This window comes from Molothrus aeneus, chromosome 2 (assembly GCF_037042795.1).
Source record: "Molothrus aeneus isolate 106 chromosome 2, BPBGC_Maene_1.0, whole genome shotgun sequence".
NCBI lineage: Eukaryota > Metazoa > Chordata > Aves > Passeriformes > Icteridae > Molothrus > Molothrus aeneus.
The window spans coordinates 101,571,612-101,585,089 of record NC_089647.1 but is presented as its reverse complement, the minus strand read 5'-3'; the positions used below and the strand labels follow the sequence as shown (position 1 = coordinate 101,585,089).

Genomic DNA, 13,478 nt, shown 5'->3' with positions numbered 1-13,478 from the left:
CTGCTCTGGCAAGACACAATGAAGTATGTGCCATCTGCTGCAACAATGCAGAGATCTGATCAAGACTGTATAAGCAATAGTTCTGAATTACCTTAATGCTCTACAAATACATGCCATAATCATTTTACAGTGGAAACAAAAGCCTAGACAATTGAAATGCAATCACATAATAAATTGAGACCAGTTTTTGGGTTCATGACAAAAATTGACTACTTTCAGGATGAAAATAATTTCATGGGCAACTACTAGAGGATAAAATGAGTTGAAAATATATGCTATGCTTAAGAAGAAATGAGGGAGAACACATTTTTATGGGTATGCTCTTTTGAACACGAGTTGCTAATGCAGAAAAGAAGCCATAAGTTTAAATATTCTATTCCAGAATAATTTGAAATTGGTCATATGCAACATTAAGCACATCCCCACACCTCTACTGCATCTGTTACAGATTTTCACTTGGAAGCCTTCTGTCCTTCTAGAGAGGCTGTACCTTCTTCCCCTGCTCTCTTTCCTTCTGAGCATAGGAAACCCTCTCCATTGGTGGTTTAGACCTGTGTGAAATATTTCATTATCACATAACATTTCTCATGCGTGATAAGATTTGATAAAAATTGCCATTGGCTTTTGCTTCACCCATGTCTGTAATAGAGGTTGAACCTAAATTTGTCAAGGGAAGTCCAGAAGTACATTTGGCTGACCAGGCTCTTTTTTTATGGAGAATGGGTTGAGAATGAGCTCTTATTGACTTATGTTTCTATTCATAAATCAAGATTTGCAAAGTACATACTAGTGTTGAAGTTATTTCTTTTAATGTGTCTCTGGAAGTTTAAGGAAATTCTTATCTGTCTTATCAGCCATTCTAAATGCACGGTTAAAGTGCAGGGCCCCATGTCTTGTTTTTAAAGAACTGTAAATGAAGAATTTTAGTGTAAATCATGAGAAAAATGTAAGATAACTGAAACAGAAATATTTGTGGTGTCACATACTAGCTTTGTTCATTACATGATTCACAAAACTGCCTTACTCCAAGAGGAGATATGTACCCCTGAGAACAGTAGTTCTGGGGAATGTGCTTAACCCAGCCATAAGTGACACTGAGCTCTGCACTCTCAGCACCCCATGCACTGGGTGCATCCCAGGGATCCACTGCTTTTATAAGTCTTTACTGTGGGTCATATTTTCTCCACCCAAATTTGCATTAATTTCATGGGCCCTCTGTGCTCGTGCTGCATTTCACTAGCACATTAGTAAAACTGCTTTGCAAATAGATCTTTTTCCTCCCTGCTCCAAGGCTGCTGCTGTTACTCCTGGAGGAGGACTTGGAGAGCTCCAAAAGATTGCAGCTTCTCGTGTCTGCTCTAGCCCACAGCCAGGAGCACGTCAGATGCTCTGTCTCTGTCTGCTGTCATTGACTTCTGTGTCATTCCTTGACTCCCATGCTCAAACTGAATCCATTCAGGTATCTTCCTGAAGCTTTTTCTTAACTTGCATGCATATTTTTGTGATACATCTTCATCTCTGCTACTCTTCACTTTGATTTATTTTTATTTTATCTTACTCACACCTATGTTAGTGAGGTGTGAATAAGCAAGGAAAACCTGTTCTTATAAATCTTTTTATCATGTGTGAATTAATATCTAAGGGATGAATAACTACCCTTTTAAACTTATTTCTGTTCTTATGACCATTTCATGTATTTTTGATTCCACTTACATGGCTATGGAGCAGCAATCAACAGGAGACAAATTTGAGTTGTAGACCAGATGTGGCAATGAGCTATGTGCAGCCCTGTTTCAATGAACTCTGTTACAAATCATTGCTCACATAAATTGTAAAATGCAATGTCTGTACACTATAAAACTGCATTATCTGAGTTCCCTTACCAGGGTGATGATTTTTATTTCACAGTATGCTGATTCCCCAGAAACACTCTTGTGCAAGCAATAAAAACCATCCAAGCTCCTAATTTTTTTTCCTGGATGGTATTTGATTCTCAGTCTGCTTGTTAGTTTCTCTTAAATTTGTTCTGTAGATAATTTATGTTTTCCAAAAGGATTTGGAAATATGGGGGTAATCTTGATTCTGTTGAGTTTGTGGAGCTGGGGTTTATTTTTCAAGCTCTCTCAGTTTACATAACACTACAGTGTGCAATACACACTGTAGAATTTTATTCATGCTTCAGACAGCTGGCTAAACATTGGAACTGGAAAGATCATCTGTAGATGATGCAGGATTTGAGTTTTATATGAATAAGAGGATTTTCTTATGCCATGATTTTGTGCTGGGGTTTTGTTTTTTTGGTGGGGGAGGGAGGTGCATTTGGATTTTTTTGTGAGTTTTGTTGGGGTTTGGGATATTTTGGGGCTTGGGTTTTTTTATGTTTGCTTGGTTTTGCTCCTGAACAGTGATGTTTTGGTCTTAAAGCAGGTATTCAGACTCAAAATGTTCCTTGTGCTTTAACAGGAGTCTCATAGTAATCCAAGGGACTGGCTGACCTCTGTGTGGTGTGTCAGAATAGGCTGATGGAATTGTACAGGAGCATATATTCATGGCAGGTTTTTCCAAGAAACTGCCTACTAAGTATGGAGTATTCATTCTTGTGATGTGTAACCTTGGTGCAACCAAGGTTAACTGGCTGCTGCATTTGGGTCTCAGCCATCAGACCTGCTTTTAGATTTCTTGTTTACTGGTAGCTCACCCTTCTGTCTTTCCCTGTACATACCAGGCACTGTCTGTTACCCCTTCAGAGACACAGAATTTACTGCCCAGCTGCACTGAGTCTCTGGAATCTGTTCTGAACCTCAGACACCCCTGTGGTTTCAATGCTAAGGCTCTATTCTTATGAATACTTTGGATTTCAGTTCATCTATGTATCCCAAAGTGGTGAAAGCAGACAGACATATAGATAAAGACCTCTAAAAAACTTTAAAGCAAAATTTGCTTAGGCATATATCGGATATAAGGATCAAGAAATAAAAACTCACCAGTAAATGTCCTGTGTTCCAGTTACCCCTTCTTCCTGCACTGCTGTTTAGGTCTATATGAGAACAAAATGGTGAACTCAGAATCTTTTGTCTGTATCTCAGCTGTTCTGCATAGTATGGGATATTTCTCATTTACTCTCTGCATAGCTCTACTTGCACAGATGTAAATATTCTTACTTGTGTTTCTGACTTTCATTTCTGACTGGAACACTAAAGAAGAGCAGTGAAGTCTTGCTCTGGCTACTTGTGATTGAATTCCGTCATAGCTGTGTGCCCCATCTTGAAAATCTTGCCTGTAGCTTTTTAGAGTCAATTTTCAGAGTAATTTCTTTTTCTACTCTTTAGGAATTTCCCATTCTTCAAAGCTCAGCCTCTTAAAATAAACTTGGTCTCACAGTTTTCCCCGTTTTTCTAATTTACATTATTATTTTTAGTTGTTCCATCCTGAATATTTGAAACTTCTGTCCTATGGGTATTCATGCTGTCAGGCCTCAGGGAGCAAGTGCGAAATTGCTTTTTTTACCCAAGGCATTCCTGATGCTGTGATTTCAGAACCTTAAGCAAGATTGTCAACTCAGCCTCCCAGTTAATGTAACACTGTGATAATTTCATGAGTGGCTCTTTTATATGAAGGGTAAAATCTACTTCTCTCATAAGAAAATGATCCTTATTTGATCCAAAATGTTGACTTTGTCTGTCCAGTGTGTGTGGGATTTATTTCAGGATTTATTTTAAATTCCATGTAAGATTAAAATTGGTTTTAAGATTATTACTTTTTTAGCATTCTCTCTTCTTTTCCACTTCTCTCATTTCAGATGTTGCAGTTGTGGACATGAGTGATATTTCCAAGCAACCATCACTGTTCTACCACCTTGGTGTGCGTGAAAGCTTTGACATGGCCAATAATGTTATTCTTTACCATGACACTGATGCTGACACTGCTCAGTCTCTCAAAGTAAGGTTCTCACTTCACAATCTCCTTCATTGCAGAAATATCTTTATACCTGATCCTACAGATGTTTGTGGTTTTTTGAAACTTATATTTAATTTAATTCCTGATAGCTGCATAATTAAATCCTGCTAAGAAAAAGCAACTATTAGTAAAAACAGTAATAATAGAATGAATAAACGCTTTTTTTTGTAAGAAAAGAACCATAGTGTGGTACTGATTTTGCTTCAGGTAGTTAGACTTGGAATTGAGGGTACAGGTCTGATTTTTTTCCTTCCTTTCCCTTTTTTAATTAGAGTACATGTAAGAAAAAGTTATGTCCTGTATAATAATAACTTGAACAAGGGCTGTATTGCAGCCTGCTCCTATGTAAGCACTTCTGTCAGATGAGGTTTGTATTCCCTAGGTGCTGACTAGCTAAGACTACTAGAATCTCCTTTTTATTGCTGTTTGAAGATAGGAAAAGACATCCTCACCAAATCTTTTTGGAGGGCTGTTGTTCATTTTTATACTAGGATAATACATGCTATACATTTAAGTCCTGAAATTGCTGTTCTGGATGCAAGTCATATGTTTTGGATGTTTCTGCCTTTTTCAGTGCAGGTTCTCTTTATATTACATCACATTTAGACTTTTGTCCTCGGTATCATCTGTTGCTGCTTTTAATATAATCAATTTTCTTCTTATCTTCACTGAGAAAAGCATTGTTCATGCTTTGTTATTATTTCCTTATTTTGAGTTATTGCCCCTTGCTACTTTGCTTTTTTCCACACCATTAGTGTCCAAAAATCCTTTTTGGAGTTCTGCAACTTCTCTTGATTCTGTAAGAATTTTAAGTCTCCTTTTTTCTGAGAAAAGCTCTGTTCTGTCACAGCTTCTCATTTCTCTTCTCTGCTCTCAATGTCTTTGATTTTGTTCTCATGTGTCTATAACCCATACTTCCTTTCTTCATGTGGTGGTCCACATACACATTCCCATTCCAAGTGCCCTGGAGTCCCAAGAACTCAGAGCTGGAGCCTGTCACCCTTTGCTCAATGATATTATTTGTATGGATACACACTCAGGTATTACTGGCATGCCCTCCTTTCCTCCATCTAATCAGGGTGGGCAGGCATACAGCTTTTCATCCACTGTTGGTAATATACCTGACTGCCATGAAATACTTAATTTTTATTTTTCATTAATGCATTTTATCTTTCTCTATGCTGTCACTCAGATGTTCTGATCAACTTGGTTCTCCCAAGGATGTGCCCAAGTCTGGGAAGCACAACTAGTTGTTTTCTGTCTGTTGCTGCCCAATGAGGATATTGGTTTTGATTTCTGCACTTTGTGCCAAAGATCACACTCAAGCCCTGCTCCATAACTGGAGTGTTGAAGAATCTCCAGGATTGCATCCATCTGTGGTTAGATGTTCAGACTGGTTGTTGCCAGACCTTGCAAGTCTTTGCACTGTCAGTTCCTAAGCCTTTTTTTCTAATAGTGTAATTCTCAAGTCTAGGGACTGGGGAGCACCAGAATGTGACTAGGTCACTTAAGGCTAGAAAAACTATTATCTGCCTTCACCTTTCTTCTTCTAGAAGCTCTGTCAGTGGCACTGATATCTTACTCGTCCCTCAGTTGCTTGCATAACCCCCTCGGCCCATAGCATATCTTAGATGGGATCATAAAACTTGATTTAAGTTCCTGGAACCAGCTAGGAGAGATCCTGTGTATCAAATGGTTTAAACTGAACACTGAGACAGGGTTCAGTGTTCCTCTTGCTGTTTGTGTCTCTTCAGCAATCAAGCCCCAGGTGTCGGTGCTGGATAGCATTCAAATATGCTAATACACCTTTTTAAGGAGTACCTCAGAAGAGAGGCAGGGACTGTTCATGGGGTGTTTCAGCAAAGAACAGTTTGTGACACATTTCACGTCATAGATACTGGATGATTTCAGAATAGTTAATTTCTCCCTATTGAGAACTGCAGTAGATAAAGCTCTGTTGGAGATACTTGCTTAGCTAGATAGACATTAATTTCCAGATATGTAGTATTTCAGCTGTCTAAGCCTTCCATCACGTTTGTTATGAAGTATTTTATTTGGCTTAAGGAGTTTAGGCTAATTAGAAATTCCATTTAGGTTTTAGTACCTTTTTGACCCTCTGATGATGTTTCTTTATTCTGAAGTTTATGAGTAATTTGGTCAGGGTTTGTTCACTTCTACTCAGAATTGTATTACTTTACTTGGACCTTTTGTGCACACTCTTAAAAGTGGTGCCTTCTGCTGAAGATCTGTGAAGTTCTGGCAACCTAACTTTATACTATTTATCTTAGGAGCCATCCTGAAATTGTCCCAAGAGTTGTCTCTTCAGTTTCACCAACATTCTTTCAAAACAACCTAGTTCTATGTAACCTAGAATTACATATTCTCTCAAATTGAGAATATGTAATCTCATTTTCAAGAGGGTTGTATCTATAGAGCTGAACCTCTTAAATGCCCCCTGATATTTTTGCCTGTTGTTGAGGAAGTGGGTGCATGGTCATAATAATTTCTGTGCAGTAGTTGCCCAAGTGGATGTGAGATTTGAAGTTGCTCAAGCAGAATCATTTCAGGTTGTCAGAGCACATTTAATTCTATTATATTGAAAACTTTGATTAGAAACAAGTCTATGTCTAATATTTGTAGCATGGATTACCTGGAGACCTCTTTAGTTTGACTAAGCAGTGTTCATTGAACATGTAATCCATCACCCAAGAGAAGAGGTCACTTACCAGCAACTAGATGTTTCTGAGGTCTGGTTTGCATGCCTATTAGTTTATCATCTGCTTCATTGTTTCAGTCTGTCCTTAGATTTTGAAGTGGGAAGATTTAGGGTGTAGAAGGAATGTGTTGGTGTGTACCAATCTGGGTAATGAAGGGGCTTAGGTATGTGAAGGATACTCTTTCAGGGAGAAAAACCATCCAGCTTTGAATGCTTTTGTCTCACAAGTGCTCACTGTGACTGGGTGTGCCCAGTCCAAGAAACTCCAGTTACTGCTAAGTACAACTTTCTTTTTTTTCTGAATACTTTTTAAAGTAGGTTTCTTCACTGAATTGTTATTTTTTCCTAACCTGAGCTGCTGAGACTCTTCTTGATGTTGTTCTGTCCCTTTACTGAGAATTTACTGTGGCAGGAAATCTGGATTATGCTGTGAAGAACACATTTTTGTGTGTGTGTTTGTGTACATATTTATATACATATATGTATGTATAGCAGTGGTTTTTATTGGAAATAATAATTCCCAGTAAAAACAAATAAACATTTCTATTATCTTTTTTTCCCTCACAGGATATGGTATCTCAGAAAAACACAGTAAGTATTAAATCCACATTCATTTTTAAACACAAAATGAAGATCCTACATTTGAAGCAACTTAAATACCAAAGCTCCCAAGCATACATATGCTCTGTATGATTAAAAGCAGTTATTTTACCCATCTATAATTCAAAATTTTGGAAAACTTGCTGACACTCCGAACTAACACTAGATTTTAAAGCTACTTTTCCTTCTAAGTTCCTTTCTAAGCTGTAGAAAAGTGCCAGTACATATAAGTTTTATTTGTAGTTGACAGATCCAAATATAAACTCAGAAATTCAAAGTCTCTTTTTCCTTCTACCACTATCACCCAATTGTGCAAATGTAGATGTGATGCCTTAATAGGGTTTGCTTTTGTATCTCAAGCAGCTTTGGCTTCTGTATACCTGTCCCCTAACTTAAAAATTCACAGATTTACTTAGAAATGCTTATTTCTTAGAAAAGCTTATTTCCCAAAGTAAAAATATTTTTACATTTAATGCAAATAAAGCCAAACAGATAAGTTTGAAGCAAGATAAAATGTAGGAATTAAGGCTTTTTGAAATATGCCACAATATCATATATAGTTGTATATTTTGCCATAGTTCACACCATGTCAGTGTTTCATTAAATCCTCCACAGTTTTATTTTGATAATGACTAAATTTTCAAACCTCTTCCATTTATTCTTTCTGTTTCCTCCCATTCACCATATACTTTTATTTTCTTCTAAACAGTATTGAGCAGGATTAAAATAATAAAGTTGTATTAGAGTTTGATAGTAATTTTAAAGAGAACTGGAAAAAAAATGCATTAGTCATAGCAATTTATTTTGAGCTGCTGTTATGACTTGGCCACAGTGCTCCACATAGGCTAAAGATAGATCAGGTTTAGCACATGCAAATGCAGGTCATCCTTCCTGGCTGTCTCAGGCATCTTTGAACCAATTTGACCTGTGTGGTGGGAACTCCATTTACTGCTCTGTGGCTCTCTGAAGGGGGACTCAGAATGTGGCAGATTTGCTTGTGAATGCTACTATCCATCAACTGGTGGATGACCAAAATTTCAGGAGCATGAGTTCTCCCTTCCAGAGCAAGAGAGAGAATTGTGAATGAGCTGTATGGTGGTAAAACAGGCATGGAGTAAACAACAAAGGGGTGGGTGGCAAATTTTACCTAGTGCAATGAGATTAGCAGCCTACAGTCTTCTCTTTTGGCAGAATCTTTCTCCAGAAAGGGGGAGTATTTCCCTTCACACTGAAGAGGAGATTGAATTACAGAATATGCTGAGTTGGAAGGGACCCACCAGGATCATTGAGTCCAACTCCTGGCCCTGCACAGGACATTCCTAAGTCACACCATGTGCTGAGAACATTGTCCAAACACTTCTTGAGCTCTGTTAGGCTGTTGCTGTGACCACTTCCCTGGGGTGTCTGTTCCAGTGCCCAACCACCCTGTTGAACCTTTCCCTGATATCCAACCCAAACCTTTCCTGACTCAGCTCCATACCTTTGGTTCCAGTTACATGGCTTCTATGGTGGGGTCTGGTATTGGACCTGTAAACACCTTGTGGCTTGCAAAGGGGCAGGGAGACATTCCTAAGCTAGGATCCTGATTCCTCCTTTAAAAAGGAGGGATTGTCTAACCCACTTTCTTCAAGTGCTTAAATTATGAAAAAAATTGTGAGTAAAATACAGTGAGGTAAAAAATGAATGACTTTAAATACCAAGTATGGATTCTTCTTTCTGTTATTTGAAGTTGTTCATACATTCATTAGGTAAATGTGCTCCAATATTTCATTCTTTTATCAGTATTTTTTATTCAGAAATTAGAACAAACTCATGAGCAAGCTAAATAATTCACAGGTAAAACTATGGTTTTTTTAAGTCAAAGTTGACTTCAAATAACCAGTCGCCTTCCCCTCCTTTCAAATCCAGTGAGTTGTGATGAGAGGTTTGCAGTTTACCACTGATCCAATGTGGAGCCACTGCTTCATTGCTTGATTAAATATTTTACGATTGTATGGCAATGTCTTGTTTGAAGTGAATTGCTAATCAGGGTTGCTGTGCTTGTTAAGTAGGTACATAATTGGCATGAATTTGTTATATCCAGTCAAATATATAGTTAGATAACCATTTCAGTTTAATTGCTGAATATTAGATGCAATAATTAATTCCCCTATAGTAGAGCTTTGTGTTTTCTTTTCACTTGTCCTGAGTGAAAAACGTGGGTATGCCTCTGCTGTAACTGTGGAATAGCAGAGCTTAAATATGCTCTTTATCAGGGGCTGGAGGCAGGCTGGAAAGAGGAGAGATATCTCCTAAGCCTTCCTGCAGCCCAGTGGTAGCTACAGGAGTATAATTGCAGGAGAAGTCCTCTCCCTGTTTTACAGGCTCTGTGGCCATGCATCTGCAGGATATGTAAGGAAAGGGGAACAACTCAGATTGTTGCCAGGCGCAGCACACCTTTGTTCCAGCAGCAAGAGTGAAACTTTCTGGGCTGGATGTTGTAGCTTAGAGCTTTCTCTGAGGTTTCCCTGCTCTCACCTTTCCTATTTATCCTACAAATCTCACATCATCTACAAAGGTGCAGAAAAATCTTAGCAGAGAGCTATGGAGCCATGTTGAAGTTGCAGAGAAGGTGAATGTCTGGTGTGTCATCAGGATGATTTGGTTTGTGTATCACAAGAAAGCCTTGAAGAGAATGAATATTTTCCTTGTAGAGAAAGCATTATTCTAATTCAGCGTTGAGGAGGGGAGACAAGAGCAAGCAAACTGGACATGAAGCTGAAAACAATGTAAAGAAAAAAAGTCAGCAATTCAACTGAGAGTTGGCCTGAGTATAGCTGATCTAACAGTGCAATTATACAGCAGACAGCTGCAGTGGTGGGAGCCTGAGAGATCTAATAGTTTACTGTCTGGAAAAGGAGTGTGATTAGGAGAATTTCCTTCCTTCCTTCCACCATCCAGGAATGCAGATAAGAATGAAGAATGTGATTCAGTTCTACTTGACTTCCCCAAACAAGCAGCTAAAATTGTGTATTGGTAATTTATTGCATACTTGAATGTGAAAGGAAAGAATTATTACCTATGGGAGTTCAGTTCCCAAGGAAGAATTGCCCTGGCATGAAATGCAAGATCAAGATTCTGTGTCCCATCAGTTGGATTTCCTTCTGTAGAGCTCCTCTGAGCTTTAAGGACATTTCTGTTAGTTTTAATAAAGATTGCACAGCTTCCTAGTTTCTGTCAAAATTATAATCAATAAAATAAATTGCAAATATGCAGTCTTGCAGAGCAGGTGCCACTGTGGAATAATGGACTGAAGGAAAGAGGAAAAAAAATTACTTACGGAAGATGCTTGTGCTTTGGAGTTTCTTTAGATGTCAGCTAAACATCAGTTTACTGGAGAAGTGAAATTTCAAGGATTTTCAAAAGCAAAAAATGCTTTAAAAAAATAATCTTTCCCCAAACCAATGTAATAGACAAAATCCATTGGGAACTTTTTCTATTTTGTTTCAAAATTTTTTACCATCCTTGGCTTTTTTTTTTTTAAGAAAGGAAATTTCATCTGCTGCTATAGGATCTTAAGAAATTATGAATAAAAAAAGTTCAAGATTAAGTGAAGAAAAGAGTGAACAAGGTGCTTTAGAAAACTGCTGGAGTCAGGAAGCAAAATGTGCAATCCTTTGGGTGGTAGTCTAGGATTGGTTGCACATAGTTTGAGATGCATACTTTGATCCAGTTTTTTGAATGAGGCATTGAAAATACAAATTAGAACTTTTCACTATGGAAAAATTATTATACCAAGAACAGAACATAAGGAGAAAGACTAGTTATTTGTTCTTTAGTTTATAATATGCCCGAAGAAATTTTAATAACCCTGTTAATTGCATTCAGGGAAGGTGTTTAAAGGAAGGTGGGCTGACTATTAAACCAAAAGGTTTATATCATTGTATACTTAGGCCTGTGGGCCTGGTGAAGTATTTTTAGATATTTAAATGGTTATTTTTCATGACATCCTGTAGCAGCTCTTATATTAAGCAGTGAATAATGTCTGGGCCACGGAGGAGTCATTAGCAAAAACTCTTCTTGATCCAAAGGGAACTGGATTGCAATTTATCCCTGCCACAAGGAATTTTTATGTTGAAAAATCTTTTTTTATTGTAATTGGCAGAAAGTTTCTTCAGAGGTTTCAGTAGCTATTTAAATTAGACTGTATGTACTGTTTAAAGGCAATAAACATTTAAGAAAACTAAAAAGAAAGATTTTGGCACTTGGACTCATATTCTCCAGTTAAGTAGCCCCCATGGATTGTATTGAGAGCCAAGACTCTGAAATATGATTACATTATATGAATTTAATTGTCTAAAGAAATATTATTGCAGAGTTGTTCTCTATTTTTTATTTTCTGATTATTTTTACAATGTATAAAAGTTTATATGATCCAGTCTTTTAATGATATATTTCTAAAAAGGCCTGAGGTAGCAGAAGTGTCAAAAGGGATTGTAAAAGGGCACAGAATCAAAGAGCAGGACCTTCTTAAATTCAGTAATTTTTCTTTTTGAGTGGAAAATAGTACAAAGGCAATGGGTAACCACATAAATGCTACTTTTAATGCTTTTAATAATGAAATATGCCACTGTTACTTTAGATAATGTAAACGAGGGCTTTTAAAATTTTTGTGTGAAAGTCAATTTTTATGGAAATATTACCATCTCAAGCAATATGTAGTGGTTGGATTACAGTTAACTAATCAGATAATGAGTCTGACAGGTTCATCAAAATAAGACCTGAAAACATCTTAATGGTGACACAGGAGATGTATAGACATAAATCATATAAATAAGAGAAACCCAAAAGATAAGATAGGTAAGAGAAATTCCAACTGTTTGAACTGTTTTCTTTGCCTTGTAAATATAGTCCTGCTGCAAATATCTATATTCATTTTCTGTTGTTTCTTTCTTTAATTATTTCTTTTTTCATGTGTCATGTGTGTCTTTTTGTTTCTTATGGTGTTTTGTGGTGGTGTTTTCCTCTTTGTTGTTTTATTTCAATTTGGAGTAGGTTGCCAACCTCAAAGCTTTTCTTCGTGTTCAAGTACCTCCTGAATACCACAGTGGTAATCTAATAGGCAAAGTATGTATCACTTTAAATCTGCTTTCTGTTGAATAGATATGCCTTTCTTTCACTGTGTTTCTAGACATGTAAACATAGTAAGGATGATTTAAGAATAGTGCTTGGCAGGGTCTTTTCTTCAAGGTGATTGGAGTACTTGCTCCTTGCAAGCTAGATCCCAGAAATTTAAAGTGTTTGTCTTGTGATAATCTCTCTTCCCAGTCTTTACATAAAAAACACTGCATTTATTCAGATTTAGAAGAGGAAGTATTTTTTGGAAGTTTATAATATCTTAGTCTGTGTAGTGTGTTGACCATGGCCAGATGCCAGGCACCCACCAGAGCTACTCTCTCACTCCCCTCTGCAGCCAGACAGGAGAGAGAAAATAGAACAAAGGGTTCATGAGTTAAAGACTGGGAGAGGTCACTCACCAAATACAATTATGGGCAAATCAGGCTTGAATTAGAGATATTAATTGAATTTATTAGTAATAAAATCAGGGCAGGATAATAAGGAGTAAAATAAGACTTTAAAACACCTTACCCCCCCACTCTCTCCTTCCAAGCTCTACTTCCTATCCCAGCAATGCAGGGAGACGGGGAATGGGGGTTATGGTCAGTTGATCACAGGTTGTTTCTCCCACTGCTCAGGGAGAGGAGTCATTTCCCTGCTCCAGTGTGGGGTCCCTCCCACAGGAGGCAGTTCTCCATGAGCTTCACAGATGTGAGTCCTTCCCTCAAGCAGCAGTTCTCCACAAACTGCTGCAACGTGGCTCATTCTTCCATGGGTGCAGTCCTTCAGGCACAGCCTGCTCCAGTGTGAGTCCCTCATGGGGTCACAAGTCCTACCAGGAAACCTGCTCCAGTCTGGACTCCTCTCCCTACAGGTCTGCAGGTCCCTGCCAGGAGCCCACACCAGCCCAGGATTCAAATGGGGTCACAGCCTCCTCTTCCACATCCACCTGCTCTGATGTGGGGCTCCTCCCTGGCCTGCAGGTGGATCTCTGCATCCCTGTGATCCTCCATGGGCTGCAGAGGCACAGCTGCTTCACCATGGGCTGCACCATGGGCTGCAGGGGAATCTCAGCTCCAGCATCTGGGCATCTCCTGCCCCTCCTTCT

At 38.2% G+C, this 13,478-nt stretch overlaps 1 protein-coding gene across 1 annotated transcript in view; it reads left to right on the top strand.

Moving 5' to 3' along the window:
• MAP3K15 (mitogen-activated protein kinase kinase kinase 15) overlaps positions 1 to 13,478 on the top strand; it is an 80,529-nt gene that overhangs the window by 20,905 nt on the left and 46,146 nt on the right. The window contains exons 2-3 of the mRNA XM_066571646.1: positions 3,800 to 3,939; positions 7,241 to 7,264. Coding sequence (XP_066427743.1) covers positions 3,800 to 3,939; positions 7,241 to 7,264 — 164 coding nt within the window. The remainder of the gene's footprint in view (positions 1 to 3,799; positions 3,940 to 7,240; positions 7,265 to 13,478) is intronic.